Genomic DNA, 22,159 nt, shown 5'->3' with positions numbered 1-22,159 from the left:
AATTTATAAAAGTAACATTTGGCAATGCATGAGATTAAAATATTACTACAAGTATAAACCTAAAATTAGAATATTATCAAATTAGAGAAGGTAGCTTAGCAGCAGCAATAGCTGCTGCAATTTATAACCAAAAAGAAAGACAAAGGGCATTGATTTCATGGCGGGGGGGTCCACATGCGAGATCATGTGCTAGCAATCATGTGGACATTTTCACAGGATCCTAACGTTACAACTCTTCCCCCATGGTGTTGAGCATGATGCTTTGTACAAAACCAAACCCCTCTCCTCACACACATTGGTCACTTTTTGTGTATTTGTGAACTGCAACTGTCTGTCACCCTCTCTTTCTCTCTCCTACAGCAAAATTCTACATTTTTTTTCTCTCTCTCTTCCTCTTATGAATGATGACCGATGACTGGTGACTGACAATATGTATTGGCCTTTCACTGATTCATCATAATCCTTCATACTGTTGTTCTTTTCCCTACTAAACCAACATCTTATAGTTGTTTCTATCTTTAGAGAATCTAGACCTGCTTTCTTCTTCTTCTCTATCTTTTTCCTATCAGATCATGTAAAGCTTAGTAATTATAGCTGAGTTTTCCCTTTAAAAATTTTGTAATACAAACCAAAAAGATTCTTTTTTTTCTTTGAAAAATGGCTTTGAGTAAGTTCTTGGGTCTGTTTCATATCCACATTGCCCTGCTTTCCAGCTCCTATTTTCTTGCAGATCCGTTTGTCTTCTATGATTTTGAGGTCTCTTACATCACTGCTTCACCTTTGGGTGTCCCTTAACAGGTATGCTCTTTTTAGTACTTCTCTTTCTTCTGTTTGTACATTTATTGCTGCTATCAACTTCATCTTGTAACTATTTTCTCTACCTTTTTTTTTTTCATGTGGTTCTGCTGAACTTTCATGACTCAGAAAGTGATTGCTTTTATATTACTTAAAGTTTCAATTTTTAACTTCAGATCTACAATAAAATGTAGCTCTTTTTTACTTGCTCAGTGTTTGGGATTTAAGTGAGCTTTGGAGTAATGTTGTTTGAGCTATTTGAGTTCTATAATGGTTTCTGAATCTGCATTACTTTGTAGGTTTTTGCTAGAAATAACAAGTTTCCTAGCCCAACTATCAATTCAACTACTAACAACAACGTCGTCATCAATGTTCGAAAAAAATTGGACGAAAGTTTACTCCTACATTGGTGGGATCTTTACTTTGCCATAATCTTTGTTAAGTAAAACCAAAGTGCAAACATAGATAGAGTAACTGACTGTTTGGTTTTCAGGTTTGGGATTCAACAGAGGCGTAGTTCATGGCAAGATGGGTTACCAGGCACTAATTGTCCTATTCCTCCAAAGTGGAACTGGATTTACCAGTTTCAAGTTAATGACCAAATTGGGAGTTTCTTCTACTTCCCATCACTGTACTTCCAGCGTGCGGCTAGTGGTTTTGGAGGCTTTATCATAAACAATAGAGATATTATCCCTATTCCTTTTGGCTTCCCTAATGGAGACATTACAATTTTGATTGGTGATTGGTACACTCGCAACCACACGGTTAGAACTTTGTTGAGTTACAGGATTTATGGCCATGTTTTACTTTTCAGGGTAGTATATATAGTGTGTTCAATAATGAAACCTTCCTTTTGATTCTAGGCTTTGAGAAAGGCACTTGATGCTAGAAAAGATATAGAGACATTACAATTTTGATTGGTGATTGGTACACTCGCAACCACACGGTTAGAACTTTGTCGAGTTATTGGATTTATAGCCATGTTTTACTTTTCAGGGTAGTATATATCATGTGTTCAATAATGAAACCTTCCTTTTGATTCTAGGTTTTGAGAAAGGCACTTGATGCTGGAAAAGATCTTGGGATGCCGAATGGAGTTCTTATAAATGGCAAAGGCCCTTACCAATATAATGACACTCTTGTTGTAACACCCTAAACCCGGCCCAGACGTTATGGCCGAATCTGACATGCCACATTAGAGCTGAAACCCCATGTTCCGTTTTAGAGTTTTAAAAACCATATATTTTGTTGAGTTAACAAAGTGAATGGAAGTTGGGCACCAGGTAGGTATCCGAGACAGAGGAAGTGAGCCATGAAGGCTGCTTAAGTACCAAGCTCTTCGATTAGATCCAATCCTAGACATGCCCACGACCATTGCCACACTTTGTTATATCGAGTTTAAATTTGTTTCAGTGGACCTCTTTGATAAATCGAATAATTGTGGTGTTGTGATATTTTGAAATCAAGTATCGTTTTGAAATCACGTCCTAAGTCTAGCCTATTTGAATAATTATCAACCAATTTTAAAGTTATTAAAAATAAAATAATCCCGAAAAGAAGTAAAAGAAAAGTTAAAATGGCCTTATTACAACCCAAGAATAAATAATAATTAAAGGAAATTTAAAGAAAACCAATGCTTATTTAAAAGCCCAAAGCGATCACTGTAGCCACTCTGAATCCCTCCGGCTCCAAGTCCCCACATCAAGGCTCACTGCAAGGTTAAGGAAAGGGATGAGTTTGGAAACTCAGTGTGCAACAAGCCCCTTTCGAGCCCAAAATAATATCATCTGCTGGGCCTTAGCCCAAGTCCAATCTCAATATGTATATACTGGGCCGTAGCCTTTTCATAAATCATATAACTGGGCCGAAGCCTTTTACTGTAAACGGTATGGCTCATAGGCCCATTTCAATATCACATGTATCATCAATGGAAAAACAAATGAATGCAAGCCCATTTGGGGAGACTACTCGACCCACCATCCGCTACTCTCCACCCGTTCCAACCAACACACCATGTGGGGAATAACTCAACCCACCCAACCATAACTCTCCACTGGCAGCATAGCTGCTTTATCATATAACTGGAGGCCTAGCCTCTTTTAATAACTGGGGCATAAGCCCTTTTGATAACTGGGGCATAAGCCCTTTTTAATAACTGGGGCGTAAGCCCTTTTTAATAACTGGGGCATAAGCCCTTTTGCACTTCCTCCATCCGTATAAAAACCCAACCCAATGCATTTATGAAAACATCATGTGCATATCATACATATCATGTGCATATCATACATGTCATGTGCATATCATACATACCATGTTTATTAAAATCCCATGTATCAAAATTCATATTTAAACCCTAGGGGTATAATGGTCATTTTTACTTAGGGGTAAAACGGTCATTTTCATATTATAAGGGTAATATCGTAATTTTACCAAAAATTAGGGATTTTCCATGTTCATTATCAGTTACTAACTATTCATTTGTTTAAACAGCGATTCTGGCCCATTTTTAGCGAAACCGAGTTATTGGGCCAAAAACCCCTAATGGCCCTACTTAGCCGATTTTGTCATCTAGGCTCATTTAGCCTATATTCCATAACGGTTTTATCAGTCCAATGCGCAATAACAAGTTTTCATATTCTACCAATTTTACCCAAATGGGCCCGAAAGCCCATTAGGCCCTACTTCAACCTCTCGAGGCCCAACTTACCGAGAACGCCAAAAATCACGCTCTTACCTTTTCCAATGTTCCCGATCATCCTCTTAGTGAATCTAACTAACTAATAAGCGTTCGCTTGCTCATAAGTCCTCGAAATGCTAGAATTTCGGCATTTCGGCTTTTCAGCATTTATCGCTTTAAGCTATGAAAAAGGGTTCGTTACACACCTGTTTTGCGATATTCCTCGTCGAGATCTCCTATATGATTTCTCCTATAATCAACTGTTAATATATCAACTCACAATAATTGAACCAAATCAAGAACCATGCAATATTAACACTTACACATTTGGCCACCATCCATAATGGCCTTAGACACCTTACCTTTGTCGAGATTTATGACGAGATCTAGCCACTCCGGTGATCCAAGCTAATCCAAATCGACACTACGCCTTGCTGCTCCTCCACTATAGAAACCATAAAATATTAAAAGAAGAACCCCATAAAGCCTATACCCATATTCAGTCACCCCCCTAAACTAGAGGGGTTTCGACTTTTGGCCACTAGCTACTCCAGGAATCGTTTAGAGTTCGAGCACTTACCACAGTCTTTCTCCTCTTGAATCCGTTATGCCTAAAAGATGAGGGAATTAAACACCAACAAGTGAAAAGGAAATAGAGAGTTGCTGGTCAACAAAGATTCGGCACCCCCCTAGCTTCACTGATTTTGATTTTTGCGGTATTTCGGCAGAAGTAGAGATAAAAGAAAGGAACAATGGATGAATAGAGGGAAATAGTGGGCTGGTTTGAAAGAAGGAGAAGGAAGAAAAGGTGAATGGAGAGATAATAGATTCGGCTGCAAAAAGAAAAAGAGAGAAAAGACTAACCTAAAGGGAGAAAACGACACACAAGTACCTAAGTGCCGAAAATCTCTAACTAAACCCCTCTGCCGAAAATCCCCTTTCCAATATCCCTTATTCGGCCAACTCTATCTTCATATCAAATCCCTAAAATCTCTCCCCTTATCCCTCCTTAATCCATGCACTTGACTAATTCAAACTCCTCCAACAGAATCCACCTGGGTTCCAACACTTACCCTTCCTGCACAAAAAAAATAAATTACCCTTATTTGCCAACACAGGGAATCGATCCCATGTTTTCCCTTAAGCTCCACACGCCACCTTTTTAGGAGCTTAGTGGCGTCACCCTTGCCACTTTACCAAAGCTCTTTTTGTGATACATTTCTCCCACAACTTTACTTAAGGTCACCTAGCCAGAACCCCTAACTCTTAAGTCCAAATTTTGAAAATTCTACCGGGTTTTGGCCAACACATGGGCCTTCCATAAGCCCATTTACATACTCAAATTATAAATTCCATAATCACATACCAAATTTTAGAAACTTACTTAAAATATCAAGAATCGTGAAACCCAAAAAATCAGGATGTTACACTTGTACCTGATGGCATTGATTATGAAACGATTGACGTTCATCCAGGTGATTATTCATTCAATGCTAGGCATTGTTTGCTTATGATTTACTAATTGCTACTCATTTCTAAATATGTATGTTCAACTGCTTGTGTAATTATGGGTTTTTTTAGTGACTGAAAAATGGAATTAATTCTGAAGTGAAATGGCAGTTAAATACATATACATGTAACTAACTTGAATTAGTTGTTACCTGTATGCTTTTGGTGATCTTTTCAAGCTCCTTATAACATTAATTATAATGTTGGACAGGGAAGACTTACCGCTTTCGTGTGCACAATGTGGTTGAATTTCAGGATTTAGAGCCATAATTTGCTTCTTGCGAAAATCGATGGATCATATATGGTGCAGCAAAATTACACTAGCTTAGACATACACGTAGAGCAGTCGTATTCTTTTCTGCTAACCACAGATTAGAATACAAGTAGCGATTACTACATTATAGCAAGTGCAAGGTTTGTAAATAAATCACAGTGGAAACGTGTTACCGGTGTTGCCATTTTGCGTTATTCTAATTCCAAAGGAAAGGCAGCTGGTCCCCTCCCTGATCCACCGTAGGATGAATATGACAAAACCTTTTCAATGAACCAAGCAATGTCTATCAGGTTGGTTTTCATTGTGGTTCAAGTTCACAAGTACATTAATTCTCACCACGGTAATGGTCATTGAGACTTCAAACAATGTGATTAGTTTAGGACATTTGAATTACTAACCTTTGAGTTTTCTATTTAATAATCTCATCATCACTTAGCAATAAAGCATAAAACTTGTAAATCCGATGAGCTACTGTCAAAAATATTAGTTTTAGTATTATTTCAATTGTTGGTTAGCTTCAAATGTTGAAAAGTATGATATGAAATAGTTTAGTTGGTTATATGCCTCCTTACTTTCTATTATTGAATTATGCAAATGGAATGTATCTGCCAGCAGTGCTCGTCCTAACCGATAGGGATCATTTAGATATGGTTCAATCAATGTGGCTGAAATTTTTATGCTAAAAAATAAGCCACCGGTAACTATTGATGGGAAAAGACAAACAACTCTCAGTAGGATATCGTTTGTCAATCCTGCTACACTTATCCGACTTGCTGAAAGGTTAAGGGAGTATATAAGCTTGATTTTCCAAGTAGACCACTTACAGGGCCACCTAAAACGGAGATATCGGTAATTAATGGAACATTTAGGGGATTTATAGAAGTCATCCTACAGAACAATAACACTAAGGTGCAGACCTATCACCTGAGCGGATATGTATTTTTTGTTGTCGGGAAGGAATTTGTTTCCTCTACAAATCATGTATAAGCATACGGCTGTGTAGAATGATTTTAACACTAACTCTTCAATTAAATTGTTGCAAAATGGATTATGGTGAGTGGTCAAAAAATAGCAAGGGAACATATAACAAGTGGGATGGCATTGCCTGCTCTACAACACAGGTAGGCACATATAACTAGTCTTGGACTTGCCATCAACAATGCTTACTCAGATCATTTGTATGAAATGAAACTCACAAGATATGTGACTTGTCTGTCATGTAGGTTTATCCCGGGGAATGGATAGCAATCTTGATATCGGTTGACAATGTTGGAGTTTGGAACCTTAGGACAGAAAACCTAGATTCATGGTATCTTGGACAAGAGACATATATCAGGGTTGTGAATCCAAAGGTTTCAAAAAAAACTGAATTGCCTATGCCAGACAATGTCCTCTATTGTGGTGCCCGCAGCAAAAAGGCAGAAGTATGCAAAAAAGAGTTATTTTTTATGAAAATGGTTATCTTCGAAAGATAGCCGTAAAAATTAATAATGGCTTGTTCTAACTCGGTTTCTTTTTTAGGCCACAAGATATCTCTTTCGCAACATCAATCACAATCAGTAGCTCAAAACTGTTCCTCGCAGTGCTAATAGTTGCCTCTGCACTACTTTTTCATTAGGTTTTTTTTTCCTTTAGGGTGTCGGTGTAGATCATAGCTGCTTCCCACGTAAGATTTGGGGCTATGTATTAATTTAGGTATGCATATTAGTCTTGTTGATATGAATCTTGGGTGATTTTGACATTTTTTTTTTTTGTTCTACAAAGTTGATAATGCTCTCCAGGGTTCCTTGTTTAATGTTCAGTGGGGATTTTATTCTTTCAATACCTATAATTTATGTACTAATGACAATTCATCAAATTTCAATACAATTTAACTTCGTGTCTAAAATGCATTATGAATTTGTATATTTGATGGGCCTTTTTTTGAGGTCAACAATAGCAGAAGAACCTATGATAAAAAATATGTTGTACAAGAAAATAAATAATGACCGACCAGTGTAGTAGTGAAAGTAGCTACTCAGGGTTACAACGTGAGGGTGACACAAAAGTTAGAGAAGATAAATAAAGGTAAGTGCTGGTCCCCTTTTTTGGCCCATCTGTGGTAGAAGAAGATAACAAGTCATAGGAAGATAACAATTTTCTATAAAAATTGAAGCATTAAATCATACACAAGTCTTGGTATTGTGTTTTCCTTTTTACCAATTGATTTGGGAATGGGAAAGCAGGCATGGTTTGGCTTCCAAGATAGCTATAATCAATGCATGTATGGATGAGACTATTTTATTTTCACCAATAAAAATTCACACAAAAAGTTGCTCCATACCAGACAAGACCCTTATAGTTTTCATCAATTAATTATTTTGTCATAAAAGCAATGGTTATATGTTATGAACTCAGTAGCACAAATAAAGAAAAATAAAAGAGAAGAGATAATAGATTTAGAGAAATATCAGTCTTTTGTTCGTTTTTCCATAGATTTCTTGCTTACAAACAAAAATATTAATAGTAATCCTCTTAATCGCTTCAGTAGCAGACAAAATTCGTTAAGTTTGTTGGAGCTCTTCTTTCCATCACTCCTCTGTGTGGCTGCTTCTGTGCATTATCCTCCAGCTGTACATTCTCATGTTGCGTATGCATTATCCTCCAGCTGGGCATTCTCTTGCTGACTCACCTTTCGCTTAGGAGATCCTGTGTCCATTTGGTCAAAAGGTTCAAAAGGGTCTTACACCATGAAATTACCTCCCTCTGCAAGTAGAGAAAAATTGTGCACCTCTTAACTCATCGAACAGTTCCTCGGCCGTGGGAATGGGAAATTTATCCTTAATGGTGATTTCATTTAAGGCCCTGTAATCTATGCAAAACCTCCATGTCCCATCTTTTTTTTAACCAGCAACACAGGAGAAGAAAATGGACTCTGGCTCCTTCTGATGAACTATTGTTCCAGTAATTATTGTACTTGATGTTTCACATCTACCTTCTGGAAGCAAGGGTAACAGTATGGTTTCACGTTCACAGGCTTACTCAACTGTTCTAAGTGAATTGCATGATCAAATGCTCTCTCGGGCGGTAGCTCCTTGGGGGCTTGGAATATGTCCTGGAACTCTTCGATCAACTCGTGTATCTCCTCCTGCTCAATCGCTATAGTGGTGTGCTTGGCGCCCAACACTTGCAAACAGTAGCATTTAGCTACTTCATTGGTTTCAACTATCTGTCTCAAGGATTGAAAACAAACTGGTCGCAGTTCTACCCTCGTCTCCCCTTGCCATACGTGTTTCCCTTTACCTTGGTCAAATTTAAATTGGAACTTTAAAAAATCCATGGTGACCAATCCAATATGGCCATCCAAGCCACCCCCAACACCATTTTCGTTCCCTTCAGAAGTAGAACATAAAAATCCGTGGTTATCTCCGTTCCTTGCACCCTTACTGTCAAATTCTTTACGCACCCCTCATTCTGTATTGTCGCCCCATTGCCTACTAGAACTCTAAAATTGGAAGCAGTGGTGATGGGTAAACCCAAATATTTGGCCGTACGCGTCTGGACAAAATTGTGGGTGCTTCCCCTGTCGAGTAAGATGCGCACCTCTCGGCCCTTGATCATGCCCCTGACTCAGATCGTGTTTGAGGTTACACAGCCTGCCAATGTATTAAACGACATGAGCAGTTGTTCGTCTTTCGCACTCCCATTTCCCTCAGATTTAGTCTAACTCTTTTTACCATCTTCTCGATTTTCCTCTAGAGTTTCCTCGTCGAGAAGGAAGAATTACGGTTCTTTGCATCTGTGACCCTTGACATACTTCTCGTCATAATAATAGCACAGCCTTTTCTCGCGATGTGTTTGTGCCCTGTCGTCGTTAATCATTGCTATTGATTATTGTTTATCGTGAAACAAGGTAACTCAAATGGAGGAGGTCTCCTTGGTAAGGTTTTAGGTCTTGACATGAATTGGGGTGAAGTGGTCAACACAGCAGGTGTCTTGGGTCTAATACTTTTCGGCACTAACTTCTTTAGTTCACCCGCTTTAGCCTCATAGAAACAGGCCAAGGCTAACACCTCGGTCATAGATGTGGGCCTTTGACCCAATACCTCATATTTTATATCTGATTGGAGCCTAGAGATGAAACATTAAGTTAGAAATTCCTCTGAAAAAGACGCCGTTGTTCGCATGGCCATTTTTTCGAACCGAGACTGGCACTCTTCCACCGTGGATGACTGTGTAAGTTTCGTCAGTTGTCTCTTTGGCGATTCAATTTTTGTGATAAAAAATCGACGACGAATGGCCTCTATAAGATGGTTCCACCCCGATAACTGGCGCTGTCGTTGCATCCAGCAATACTATCGTTTCGTCGTTCCTTCCATCCGAAACAATGCCATGGTGACACGGTGATGGTCTTCGATCTGGTAGAACTCAAAAAAATCCTGAGCAGAAGCCAGTCACTCCTCCGGACCCACTCCAGTGAAGATGAGAAGTTTGACCTATGCTGGATGAGGAGCGAAAGAAAATGTATCTTTCAAATTCGATTGCATCTTTGCTTTACCACGATAGACTGTAGCGTCCCTCTCCTTTGACGATGAAGGTGAACTCCCTAAAAACGCCGTAATACTGGCTAACTATTTGGCCATGTCTTATAACGTTTTCTCAGTGACCTCATTCCATCGACTTTGATTTTCAACATGCTTCTGTTGGGATGCAATCGAGTCTTGCAAAATTTTGATTGCTTCTGTGTTATTAACCATGGTAAGCACTCTCAACGAAAGCACCAAAATGTTATGAACTCAGTAGCATAAATAAAGAAAAATAAAAGAGAAGAGATAATAGATTCAGAGAAATATCAGTCTTTTGTTCGTTTTTCCATAAATTTCTTGCTTACAAACGAAAATATTAATAGTAATCCTCCTAACCGCTTCAGTTGCAGACAAAATCCGTTAAGTTTGTTGGAGCCCTCCTTTCTCTCACTCCTCTGTGTGGCTGCTTCTGTGCGTTACCCTCCAACTGTGCATTCTCATGCTGCGTATGTGCATTATCCTCTAGCTGGGCATTCTCCTGCTAGCTTACCTCTTGCTTAGGAGATCCCGTATCCATTTGGTCAAAAGGTTCAAAAAGGTCTTGCACTATGACATTATGTCTTTCATAGCGAATCCATTATAAAATTCTTCATGAATGAGTTTCGTCTGGCATCAACATAATATTAATATGCTTCATGTTTGTTTAAGTTAAATTTTGATTCGATTCGAAATATGAGTTTAAAGCTTTATCCAATTCCATCCATATTTGTAAATAATTAACTCAAATCCATTTTAAGATTGCTTATATTATTTTTAAAAAGATTAAATACATATTTACATTATTTTTAAATTAATACTTAATAGTTTTTTTATGAAAGTTTTATATAGTGATTTTAACTTCTTTTTTAATGTTTACATTATATTAGTGTTAGATACTACTATAGGTTTAATTTTATGTATTATAGATGACATACTATACAAAAATAACATTATATAAAATATTACATACTTAAAAATACAGGTTGGGCCAAGCTCAAGTTTCAAATCTTCTAACCCCGAATCCAACCAATATTTTTAATAAACTTAATTTTTAGCCCAAACCTATTTTTCGAATCTAATATTTTTATTTAATCCCTATTAAATTTTGATAAACTTTCTGGCTTAAACGAATTACTCTACCGGTTATAATTCATAACTACTACCACCAATTTACCCTTAGCAATCGGGCTCTCCCTAAACCAAGAAAACACTGGTATAATTAAGGGTTTACAATCATTGTAGTATCAAACAACTTTGTCTTGATTAAAACAAGTAATTGTCACCTAGACTTGAGTTCAAAATTTGGATATTCTCCGGCCCATAAAAAAATAAATTATAGTTTTAGTCCTTCTAGTATGTTAGAATTTGAGTTTTCTTTTTATAAGCTCCAGTCAGTCACATCCAATGCAGAGTAGATGCTTTATGAAAAGCTGAAAATGGAAAGTAGTGACCTACATGGGGCTATGTTGGAAATGAAAAGGCTGCATTATTTCACGCATTTCATTTCTGCTTTTTGCATGGCAAGTGGGAAGAAGCAGCTTGAAACCAAATCTCTCTTTTTTTTTTTTACTAAGTAGACTTTGAGATTGGGGTGGTGATGGTGGACTTCACTTTCCATACCCTATTCTCCATTAACTGCATGCACACTGTTGTCATCATGTCTTAAGACGGAGGGGAGAAACTCCTCTTCTTCTTCCTCATAAGGACCGAATCCTATGCATTGTTTCAATATTTACTTTTTATTCAGTTTTCAGAACCATAAATGCCAAAATTTGGGTTGATTTTCTTCCTTGGATCCCCGCATCTTATGCTGTAAACAACTTCCAGTTTTGTCAACCATACAGCCTTATAATGTGTTTTTAGCTGACTCTTTCCATGGACAAAAATGTGCATTTTTTTTTTCTGTTTATGCTATTCAATCAAAATTTACGCTGACCCCACAAGATTTCTTTTTCTGGAGGAAATAATAACTCTGATATGGGGGGGTGGGGAGAAAATGGAATTATTTATCCCTCTTACACCCCCTTACAGTCTTTTACAGGTTTCATATCATAGACATCTCTTGGAACTTTATTTTACTGGATACCATACGTTTATTGCACCACCCAGTTATGTATTCTTTCAAGTCTTTTATGGAATAACCATGGATGGATTCAGAGTGGGCCTGCAAACATAAGTACAATCATGAATATTTGACACCACCCACACTATTTGTTAGTATGATTGTGTTCCACAGTATTGGACGAAGCAGATCATCCTCTTTGGATTGCTATGTTTTTTATATGGAACCCAAACATTCATACTTTTTATGTTGTGTTCATGGTTTCTTACTTTTATGCTAAACCAAATTTAAAGTATTATATATAATATATTATATATATTACATGTTAATAGTTTTTGAACATAGTTGAAACTCAACATATCTGGTATTGTGTTTTTGAACAACTGACATCACAGTCCACCCATTGAACCCCACTTAGCTGGACCAAGTTCATGGGTCAGTCGTTGTTGGATGTTAAACCCAAAAAGCCTAATCAAATTATCAATCATTCTCTGAGCCTCAAAAACTATATATTTGTTTATAAATCATTAAGTAAACAAATTTAGGATTTTCTAGATTATCGTAGATTCGGGTGAAAAAAAAGGTAAAAATATATTTATAAAAAATTTTAAAAATTAAATGTAACTTTAGTTTAAATGATAAAATATTAAAAATTTACATCAAACTCATTTTTTCTAGATTTTACATGATCTAAAAAATAAAAATATTCATTAACTGTTTATTAGTTTATAGAAAAAGGATTTTCGATAATTAGTCAATTAAATTAGAATCAGGTTGAAGGGTGACACAAATTCAATAAATCTCTTAAATATGATAACATAGATATTTGATACATTAATAATATATAAATGCATATACTAAATGTATGAGATGATAATTGTATCATAAAAATTATTTGTTTTAATAGTTCTTATCTAATTCACTAACGAAGTATAGAATTATATAATATCAGTGTAAAAATATTAAATTTTTAATTAAAATTTTGTTTATATATAAATAAAAACTTAAGAGATTTTATGCCATAAATTTTAATGTAATAAAATGATAAAATCTAGAGATTTATTATTAGTTTATTATAATTTTAAAATGTCAAGGCAGAAATTAGTTTACTCGACTTAAATTGCTAAAAAGAATTCATCATGTCGAATATCTATTTCAATTAGTAAATATTAATGATGTCATGAGGAATTTAATGAAGGATGGTTATTTAATATATTAGTGGTAATCTTTCACCTCCATAAAGGAGATCAAGATAATAGTTACATGAACCCATTAGTTTGAACAGAATTATTATAAGATTCACTATTAGTGGAATTAGAAAAATCCAAAAGAGAGAGAAAGTTTTCGTGTGTTTTCTAATTACTTAAAATATAATTTAAAGACTCATTTAATAAGTTTTAAAGATACATTGTTAAATAAAATTTTTCAATCACGTCGGTTATGAATCCCTCCAATCATATAAAATCATATAAGTCATGCAAAAAAATTGTCACAAAATTTTACCTTTTCATCGTATTTCTATTTTAATTGGTCGTCTTTTCTCCATCCTTCCTCTGCTTTCCTCGTGTCCCTAACAACACAATCTTTACAAGGATGGCTTCTATGCTTTCCCATACTTTAACTTTAAGCAACTCTTCATTTGGGTTTTCAACTTATAAATTAATTTTAATGAATATATATATATATATATATATATATATATATATATATATATGGTTGTTTTCCTTTTCTTTTAATTTTATTTTTAATTCATCGATCTTTTGTCAAGTGTGATTAGTCATTGATAAAATCATAATAATAATTAGATTTATATTTAAAAATCAAAATAAAATATGTTTAGGTTCAAGAGTTGATTATAACACCCTTGTAACATCCAAAATTTAATAATTTATTAATTACATATTGCCTCCAACTCTAAAAATATGAGTCCAGACTTTTAATGTTTAATTATCACCCCTTAAAATTAAAATAAATATTAACCCTCCCCACAATTTAAATCCAACCGTCACTATATAAAAAATTTTAATACAATTTACACACCACTAGTAAGGGCAAATCATTGGTAATTCCTGCGACTCAAACCTATAATGTTTGTACGAGAGTAAACACTACTGACCAATGGACCCAACACTAAATTTGCCAACTTTTTTAGTCAAAGTGAGAATAAAGTCAAACGCACAATACTCATATTTTCTTTATACAATATTAGATAATTAGTTTCGGGTGATAAGGACTTCAGTTGTTGTACCGACATTCAAGAACTACAATATTTCATTTCTCTCAATTATAAAGGCAATAATTGTACCTAAGTACTGCGGAGAAATAGAATGGGCTGATGGACGTGCAAACTCAGAATTTAAAACCGGTACACTTAGATTTGAGATTAAAATAAAGTCAATGTGATGTATTAATTAAAGAAATGATGTGGTTGATTAGCACATGCAAACTCTCAAGTTACTATTTTAGTGTTTGAATTCTAGCTATAGCAATTGAGTAATTCAAGGAAAGGTTACTTAATAGGTAGTAATTACATTCAAATTCTAATTCATTAAACGTGTTTCACTATTAATATGTCCTGTTAAATAATAAAAATTATAATTATACAACTATATAATTAAAATAATTTGAAATTAATCATAGCTAATTATTGTGCATAATTCCTTAGCGAATAAGAAATGAAACATATAAAACTACAAGTAATTACACCTAAATATGATAAAATAGTTTTGAAACCAAAAGTCTGTCTATGTTGATTTGAGCCCATAACGTTCTGAATTCGAGAAAGTTCAAGTCCAAGTCCATAGAAGATTCAAGCCCAAAGATAAATCCGACTCATAGCCCGACTTTATAACTGAACAACTATAATAGACATCAATAATTAATACAATTTTATGATATTAGTTAAAATATAAAATAAATAATAATTCTTTTTTTTTTTGGAAACGTATTCATAACCATTGCATATTATATTAAATTTTATTAATAAAAATAATTAATAATAATTTTTATGTTAAATTATAAAGTGACGTAAAATTTTTAAAAACATTAATTTAATATAAAATATTTTAATACTATAATTATATATTTATTATATGTGTATATAATTATTAATTATTAAAATCTATAAAATTAAACTTTAATGATAATATAATAATGTATTATATAACTATTACGAAATCAAAATTGACTACCTAACTTGATCTTAAATCGATATACTAGATTAGTATATTATTAATACATAAAATAATATTATAATATATAATTATTAATACATATATAACTATTATTATAATATATATTATAATAAAAGATATAGTATCACATGATATTAAAATGTTTTATCATTGATACACATATATAAAAACTGGTAATATATTATATACTATACGATATGATATAACATTATAGTAGGAGGTTAACTTTCAAATGTAAGAAAAGTATAGAGACTTGGAACATATTTCAACCAATATAATATTAAATAATAATATATGATAATAATTAATATATAATGTACTACTATTATATTATACAATATAATAAAAGGTATAGTATTACATGATATTATAATGTTTAATCATTGATGCATATATATAAACTATTAATATATTATATAGTATATAATATGATATGATATAACACTATATAACATAGTAAGAGGATTAACTTTAAAATACAGAAAAAGTATAGGGACTTAGAACATATTTCAACCAGTATAATAAACAATAATATATGATAATAATTAATATAATATGTATTACTCTATTATTATAGTATGTGATATAGTATTAATTGAATACTATATTTTATAAGTATTAATATCATTATATTATAGATTACAATAAAAGACATAGCATTAATAGTTATGTGTAATTTAGTATATATTGAAATACATGTTTATAATTATAACAAACAATACATAAAATACTATTAAAATTTCAATATCTTAATAAAATATTATTTTTAAATTAGATTTTGAATTCAACTTTCACTTTTAGAAATTTTATTTAGGTATTGGGTTTAATTTCCTTTTATTTTGGACTTAAGATTGGGGCTATAATTAATTTATTTTGACTTTGGGTAATAATAAATATATTATTTGAGTTTGAGCTTAGTAATATATATTTGAGTTTTGGAATACTATTTTAGAATATTAATATTAGGGTTATGAATTTAATAAGAAAGATACAAAGTTATTCAATTACCAATAAAATAAAAACAATAAAAGATATTTTCGTTAATTTATATAATATTATAAAATAATAAATTTTACATACAATAATCACTTTAATTATTTTATAAAAATAACTTTATAAAATATATATAATTTATACTTTTATAAAACAAATTTCAATTCATTATCATAGTATAAATATTAAATGAATTATTACATTTAAAATTAAAGTATTTATAATTTATAAAATTCAAAATTATCTAACTCTATGAAAACTCGCCAACTCAAGCCCAAAAAAGTTGAAGCTCATACCAGCTCGAAAAAAACCGAGACCCAAAGTAAACCCCATACGAACCCACGCGTTTGTCAGGTGTAACTACACCTAAATCTATGGAGAGCGGTGAAATGATAAATCAAAATTATGAAAGAGATAATAGAGCTTAAACTAATAATAGTTTATTAAAGGAGCAAGTTTTAGCTTTTCAAGTCCAAGGAGAAGGTAGACACAGGATATTATCTAAGACTAAAATTACATGCATTCTTAAATATTACTAGCTTGATATCCAACCATGAAAATATAAAAACCGGTTCAGCAGTAGCCAATGGGTTATAATAACTAATAATAACAACAGAGTAGCCAAACTTGAGGAGTTTTTCTCAGTTCTTAGCTCCCCATCAACTGCTAATCACAAGCTTTGCCTAATTGCTGCACTGAGAGAAAGAAAAGAAGAAGAAGAAGAAAAAGAGTAAGAGAGAGAGACTTAAAGGTGGAAACATGGAGAAAAAGACAATGAATGGAAGTCCCCATGGCTTAGCTCACTGATTAGTAAGGAGTGACGCCGACGTTAGCTGAAGCAAAAAACCCATCTTTCATGAGAACGTCCTCGCTTTCCTAGAGGGAAATGTATTGAACTTCGATTAGTAAATTAGGTCGTTATATAATTGTTTTGGTGGTGAGAGTGAGAAGAAAGAGGTGGAAAAGTGACTTGCTGGCGCACGTTAGTCCTCTTGGCAGGCTGATCAGGCATTAGGCCAAAGTGAATATGTGGGAAGTGAGCCCACTGTCAACACCAAAACAAAAAAGGATCAGACAAAGGATCCCATCAAAAGACTGTGTAGGAGAATAGAGAACCTCCAAAAGAAAAAAGATGAAAAATTAAATGAAACCCTAACTGTTGTTTTTCTCTGTCTAATAACAAAACCCTAACTTAATTTGGTAAAGAAAGCAAAAAATCATATTAGTCTGGGGTCTTGGATCTTACATTCTTTGCAGCTGCACTGAAGGCTTCTCTGTGAGTTATATCAGGGTTTCCTGCCTTGATGCGTTGGATCTCGTCCCTTCACCACGGATTCATTTCCCATTCAGCAAAAAAGATATGCACATGCATGTGTTCAAGGAAAAATACATTTGACATAAAAATGAAATTGCCTTAGTAAATGATTGCTTACTTGATGAATCGGTTGTACGCTGAGGGGACTCTCTGTCGTTTCTCCGGAGCTAAAACATGGACAAACACAAATATCAAAAATCATATCCTAACTTTTACTGGAAATTTTTTTCTGGACTGTCAATTTTTGTTTTTAATAAGATTCAATTTCTATGCTACGCCTATCTACATTTCCGAGGGATGAAAGAAAGGGTGCCCAAACTGTCAAGTGACGTTTTCGTAACTTCAAAACTTGGGGCTACCTTTTGTTACCAATTATAACAAGGGAACAAGGTTTTCAAGGTGAAAAAGAAATTTAGCAGTGCCAGGCTATGATGTCATGATTTTGGTTTTCTGGGTCATGGTGATATAAGGGAATGTGGGCAGGTTGGCAACTATTAAAGAAACCTTTTTTTCTTTTTGGACTGTCAAATTATAGTGAAATGATATTTTTTTTTTCTTGTCTAAATCAGGGGGGTCTGATATTGAAACAGAAGGCTGAAATGGCAGGCAATGAAAGGGTTTCTTTTCTTAACATATGGTGATAAAAAGAAGGGTTTCTTTTGCTTCGTTGTCTAACCCCTTGCGAAATGACATGAGCTCCAGGGTTGCAACAAACAGTAGAAATAAATCGGAAATGGCCTGATTTTCATTGCCTTCTTTTGCAAGTGCTATCATCATTTCCTGCCTCTCCATGTTTTTTTTTCTTCTTTATGACAGTAAAAACACAATGTATGTTAAACAGACATATGATGTGCAAGAATTTAGAATCTTAGAAAAAAAAATGCACAGTGGGTTTGACAAAAACAGTTTCATACACAACAATATAGAAAATATAAGGGTGCTAAAAACTCACGTCTGTTGATAACAGGAGGCCTTGGAAGCTCATCAACTACTCCACGAGTGGGTAAGGTGATGTCACTGGTGTTGCCTTGATTCAGCAAAATGTTGGGAGAAGGATTTGAGATCTCTTCCTGGAATAATAATAATAATAATAAAGGCGTCAAATTTGTCAGCAGCAATAAGAACCCAATACAGTCCTCTAATTGCTTAAAACATCATACCAGAAGATTATGGGAAGGAGTGAAAAAATTGTGAGGCAAATGAAACTGATTAGCCGAGGGCATAAGCAACCCACGCATGTTCACTGGCAAAAGATTGGTGCAGTGGCCACATCGAACCGTCACAGTCTTGAATAAACTTGTGCAAGGAACACTAACCTATATATTATATAATAACGAAAAACATCATCCTTATAGTAAAGGAGACACATAAAGTAAAGACCTAATTAGGAGAAAAAGATATTAACCCTAAGTGGGTGAGTGAGACGAAATTGGTAAAAGCAAAAGGCTAAAACCATGAAAAGTGAAAGGGAAGTTAAGGCAAAGAAATTGGTAAGAATACCGCAAGGACAGTGTCGCAGATGTTGCAATGAACGTAACAGAGCTGCTCGGAGGGAGGGAGGTGGTCCAAAGACAAGGTAGAAGAGGATGACATCTTCTTTGATTCCCCCTTTCCTTTCTCTTTTAAAATTGATTGATGATTGCTATCTCCTCGGTGGGATTGATTGATTGATAGAGTGACAGCTTAACCACCACCTTGGATCTGCTTTTCTTTTGATTATGAGTTGTGAGAGAAAAGAGTGAGAGAGAAACAGGAAAAAAAAAAAGAAAGAAAGATGGATGGATAGATAGATAGAAATAGAGAGAGAAGATGGATGATTTTCTTGGTTTATTAGATATAAAGACGGCAAAAACACAAAGGCTTTCATGACATGTATTGTGCAGTCAGACATGCATAGTATCATCATGTATACATAACATACATACATCATGGATATCATAAATCTATGATATGTGTGGTTGGCATTCCCAAGGCAGTGTGAGTGAGAGGGCTAAGGCGGCATATGTGGGGGAGAGGAGCAAGAAAGGGACGTGTGCATGGGGTGACATTGCCCTTTTCCTTTTTAGCTCCATAATAAATGATTCTGCTTCAATATATTATATATATGAGTAAAGTTTTGAACAGCTTTACCACACCTCAACTTTGGGTTTACTCACATTTTCAACAATCAGTTCCAATTGAAAGAGACCTTGTATAACCCAGAGTTTAAATTTTAAAAATAATATTATTAAATAAAATAATCACAAATTCCGAATATAAATTTATGAAAACTAGTAGAAACAAATCAATGAGCTTATGGCAACTAGTTTAATTGGTAGAAGTGATTCACACACTCACAGTTGCTGCTTTCAATGGTGAAAACGCCGAAGAAATCATCTCTTACTGCATAAGCAACATCATCCATCGCAGCATTTAAGAGGCTGTGTAGGAATAGTGGTTTTGCTTCTTTTTTGCTTATAAAACCCTTTTTTAAAATTTATATTTTTTTATTGCCTCAAATTCCGAAGCGACTCCCCAAAACCCTAACCCTCCTCCGTACCTCCCGGGTAATAAGTAACAAGGCACTCGCCTACAGCTGCCTGGTTCCGCCTCCTAAGGGCTCTCTTATTCCTATCCCCCCCCCCCCCCATCACCATCACCATCACCATCCATAACATGTATCATCAGTTCATCATGGCACAATCATCGAACGCCACATGCTTTTTATAATATCAAGTATAAAAAGAGTTAAAATAATTACCAGAATTTAACGTTATGTGTATTTTTTTATATTTAGAGCTGAAAGGTTACTTTTGCTGAAATGACCACTCAATCTCTCTCGTTTTACATGCAGACAGAAGCGTATTTATGTCAGTTGAAGCCCATTTGGCAGTGGTCACAGACTTTGCTCCCCCTGTTTCAACCTTTGTCCTTTCCTATATATCTCATCTTTGTTTATTTGGTTAGAATCCCTTTCATACTTCTTTTCTCCCCAAAACATCTCTAGGGTTTAATCTACACATCCTTACTTTGCTTATTCCATAACATTGTTCAATTATTTATTTTTAAAAACGTTTTAGTTTAATTTATTATTTTATTGAATGCAAGCGAAAGTACATATATATAATGTTCATTCTCATGGAGTTATTTTCTTTTTCTTTGTACCTTTACATCGGGATGGAACAATTAAAGGATGATTTAAATTCATTGAGTTAAGCGAATGTAGGGGGATTTGTTAACTCATACATATTCAACACATTGAATGCTACCTGTACAATTGAAACCAAGAAAAGAAATTGTGAAGTTTCATGGCCATTAAAAGAGATACTCAAAGTACCCATCTTTTTTAAGTGGAAAGAAGCAGCCTGATTAAATAAATTTTCAATTTCAAATTTTGTAGATGAATAAATACTTTTAAAAGAATATTTCTATTTAAGGTAGTAACAGGGTCAAAGTATAATTTTAGGATGGTAATTATATTCTCTTGTAATAACGAAATATTGTAATTTACTAAACGTATTTGGTTGATAGAGTGGAATTACATCATAATTTTTATCTCATATTTGGTAGTAAATATTGTACTTACACAATTATGCAATTCATTTCTAAATGAGTAACAAAAATTAAATCAAATCATCATATGTAATACGTTAATCCAATCAAGTAGTCAATAATATAATACTAATAAAAATAAAAAGAAAAATAAACATCATATGCAATTTCACCTAATTGCTCAAGCATTTTATATTTGTTGGGCTATTCCTTCTTTAACATTTAACATGTACTTTTTATTAACATCAATTGGTTGTTAACCAAGTTCTTTATCATCTCAATCTGAATAAGTATCATTAAAATTATCAATATCTCTTTTTTCCATGTACTCTTCAAAATATGGATCATTCCAATGTTACTTACGAATTAAGTTATGAAATATGAAACATGTTAGTACAATCTAATCTTGTTTTTTTCATGCTATATTGAGGTGATGTTCTTGATATGGAAATTGCTTTTTAGAACAAAAAATATCTTCTCAAACACATTTAGAAGCTTTGAATGTATCAAATTAAAGAGTTTATGAGCCATCTTTATTGTTTGTGTCTAGCTTTATTCTCTCAAATGGTATTATAGATACGGTGCAAGAAAATCTTTTATATTTGCATAACTAGCATCTACGAATTAATATTTGGATTTATAGTGTAAACAATCTATATATTTGATTGTAAAACTTATATAAACTTAATTTGGAAAAAGACTTCTATTAGGTTTTAATCCCTTTTATAACACGTAAAATAGGTTAAAATAATATAAAATTTATAACATATAACCTCTATAAAAAATTTATAAAGTGTCTAATAATTTTTATAACATTTTTATAAATAATAAAATTTTTTCATAGCTTTAGAAATTTATTTTTTTATAAATAAGTATATTATTTTTATAATATATAACATTGACATGTAAATAAGATATGTCCATACTTTTTGGCCATATTTTTTTTTTATAAATAAATATATTATAACACTTTTATAACACATACTTCAGAAATTTTTAGGATTTAATTAATATAATTTTGTTATAATTTTATACAATACACATAATTTATTTTTTATAATATAATGTTTTAGTATATATAATATAATTATTTTTTCCGTAATCATTATAAACACTCATACATGTTCATGCTTATAATATAATTTTATCACTTAAAATTGTATAAAAATAATTTTTAAAGTTAACTCATGTATGAATGTTTGAAAAAATTACAATGTAATTGGATTTGGTGTAATTACCCATGTAATTATTTTAATTCTCACCCT

At 33.4% G+C, this 22,159-nt stretch overlaps 1 protein-coding gene and 1 pseudogene across 7 annotated transcripts; one reads left to right on the top strand and one right to left on the bottom strand.

Moving 5' to 3' along the window:
- The first annotated feature begins 157 nt into the window (after positions 1–157).
- LOC108477866 (monocopper oxidase-like protein SKU5) lies at positions 158–6,873 on the top strand (annotated as a pseudogene).
- A 9,578-nt stretch (positions 6,874–16,451) lies between these two features.
- On the bottom strand, positions 16,452–19,204 carry LOC108476967 (axial regulator YABBY 1-like). 7 transcript variants are annotated; one of them, XM_017779355.2, is made up of 8 exons: positions 18,864–19,204; positions 18,524–18,679; positions 18,316–18,433; positions 17,482–17,530; positions 17,295–17,370; positions 17,019–17,093; positions 16,853–16,924; positions 16,452–16,743 (listed from the first exon to the last, which is right to left on the bottom strand). In XM_017779355.2, exons 1-7 carry the CDS (start codon positions 18,954–18,956, stop codon positions 16,856–16,858), a joined length of 636 nt encoding a protein of 211 aa, XP_017634844.1. In that variant the 5' UTR covers positions 18,957–19,204; the 3' UTR covers positions 16,452–16,743; positions 16,853–16,855. The 7 variants fall into 7 exon arrangements, with proteins under 7 accessions (XP_017634844.1, XP_017634845.1, XP_017634846.1 ...); XM_017779356.2 differs by having other exon boundaries at positions 16,452–16,738; XM_017779357.2 differs by having other exon boundaries at positions 17,031–17,093.
- Positions 19,205–22,159: the final 2,955 nt, after the last annotated feature.

This window comes from Gossypium arboreum, chromosome 12, assembly GCF_025698485.1.
Source record: "Gossypium arboreum isolate Shixiya-1 chromosome 12, ASM2569848v2, whole genome shotgun sequence".
In the NCBI taxonomy this organism is placed as follows: domain Eukaryota; kingdom Viridiplantae; phylum Streptophyta; class Magnoliopsida; order Malvales; family Malvaceae; genus Gossypium; species Gossypium arboreum.
Note: the sequence above shows the minus strand (reverse complement) of the source record. Positions and strands in the feature narration are given on the sequence as shown.

What these genes read in the sequence shown, in the direction of transcription:
- LOC108476967 (XM_017779355.2), bottom strand. Translation starts at nt 18,956, where the DNA reads ATGTCATCCTCTTCTACCTTGTCTTTGGACCACCTCCCTCCCTCCGAG. An exon ending in TCTGCGACACTGTCCTTGCG is followed by an intron (nt 18,680 to 18,863) that starts GTATTCTTACCA and finishes TATAATATATAG; the next exon opens with GTTAGTGTTCCTTGCACAAG. An exon ending in CTCCTTCCCATAATCTTCTG is followed by an intron (nt 18,434 to 18,523) that starts GTATGATGTTTT and finishes TTATTATTCCAG; the next exon opens with GAAGAGATCTCAAATCCTTC.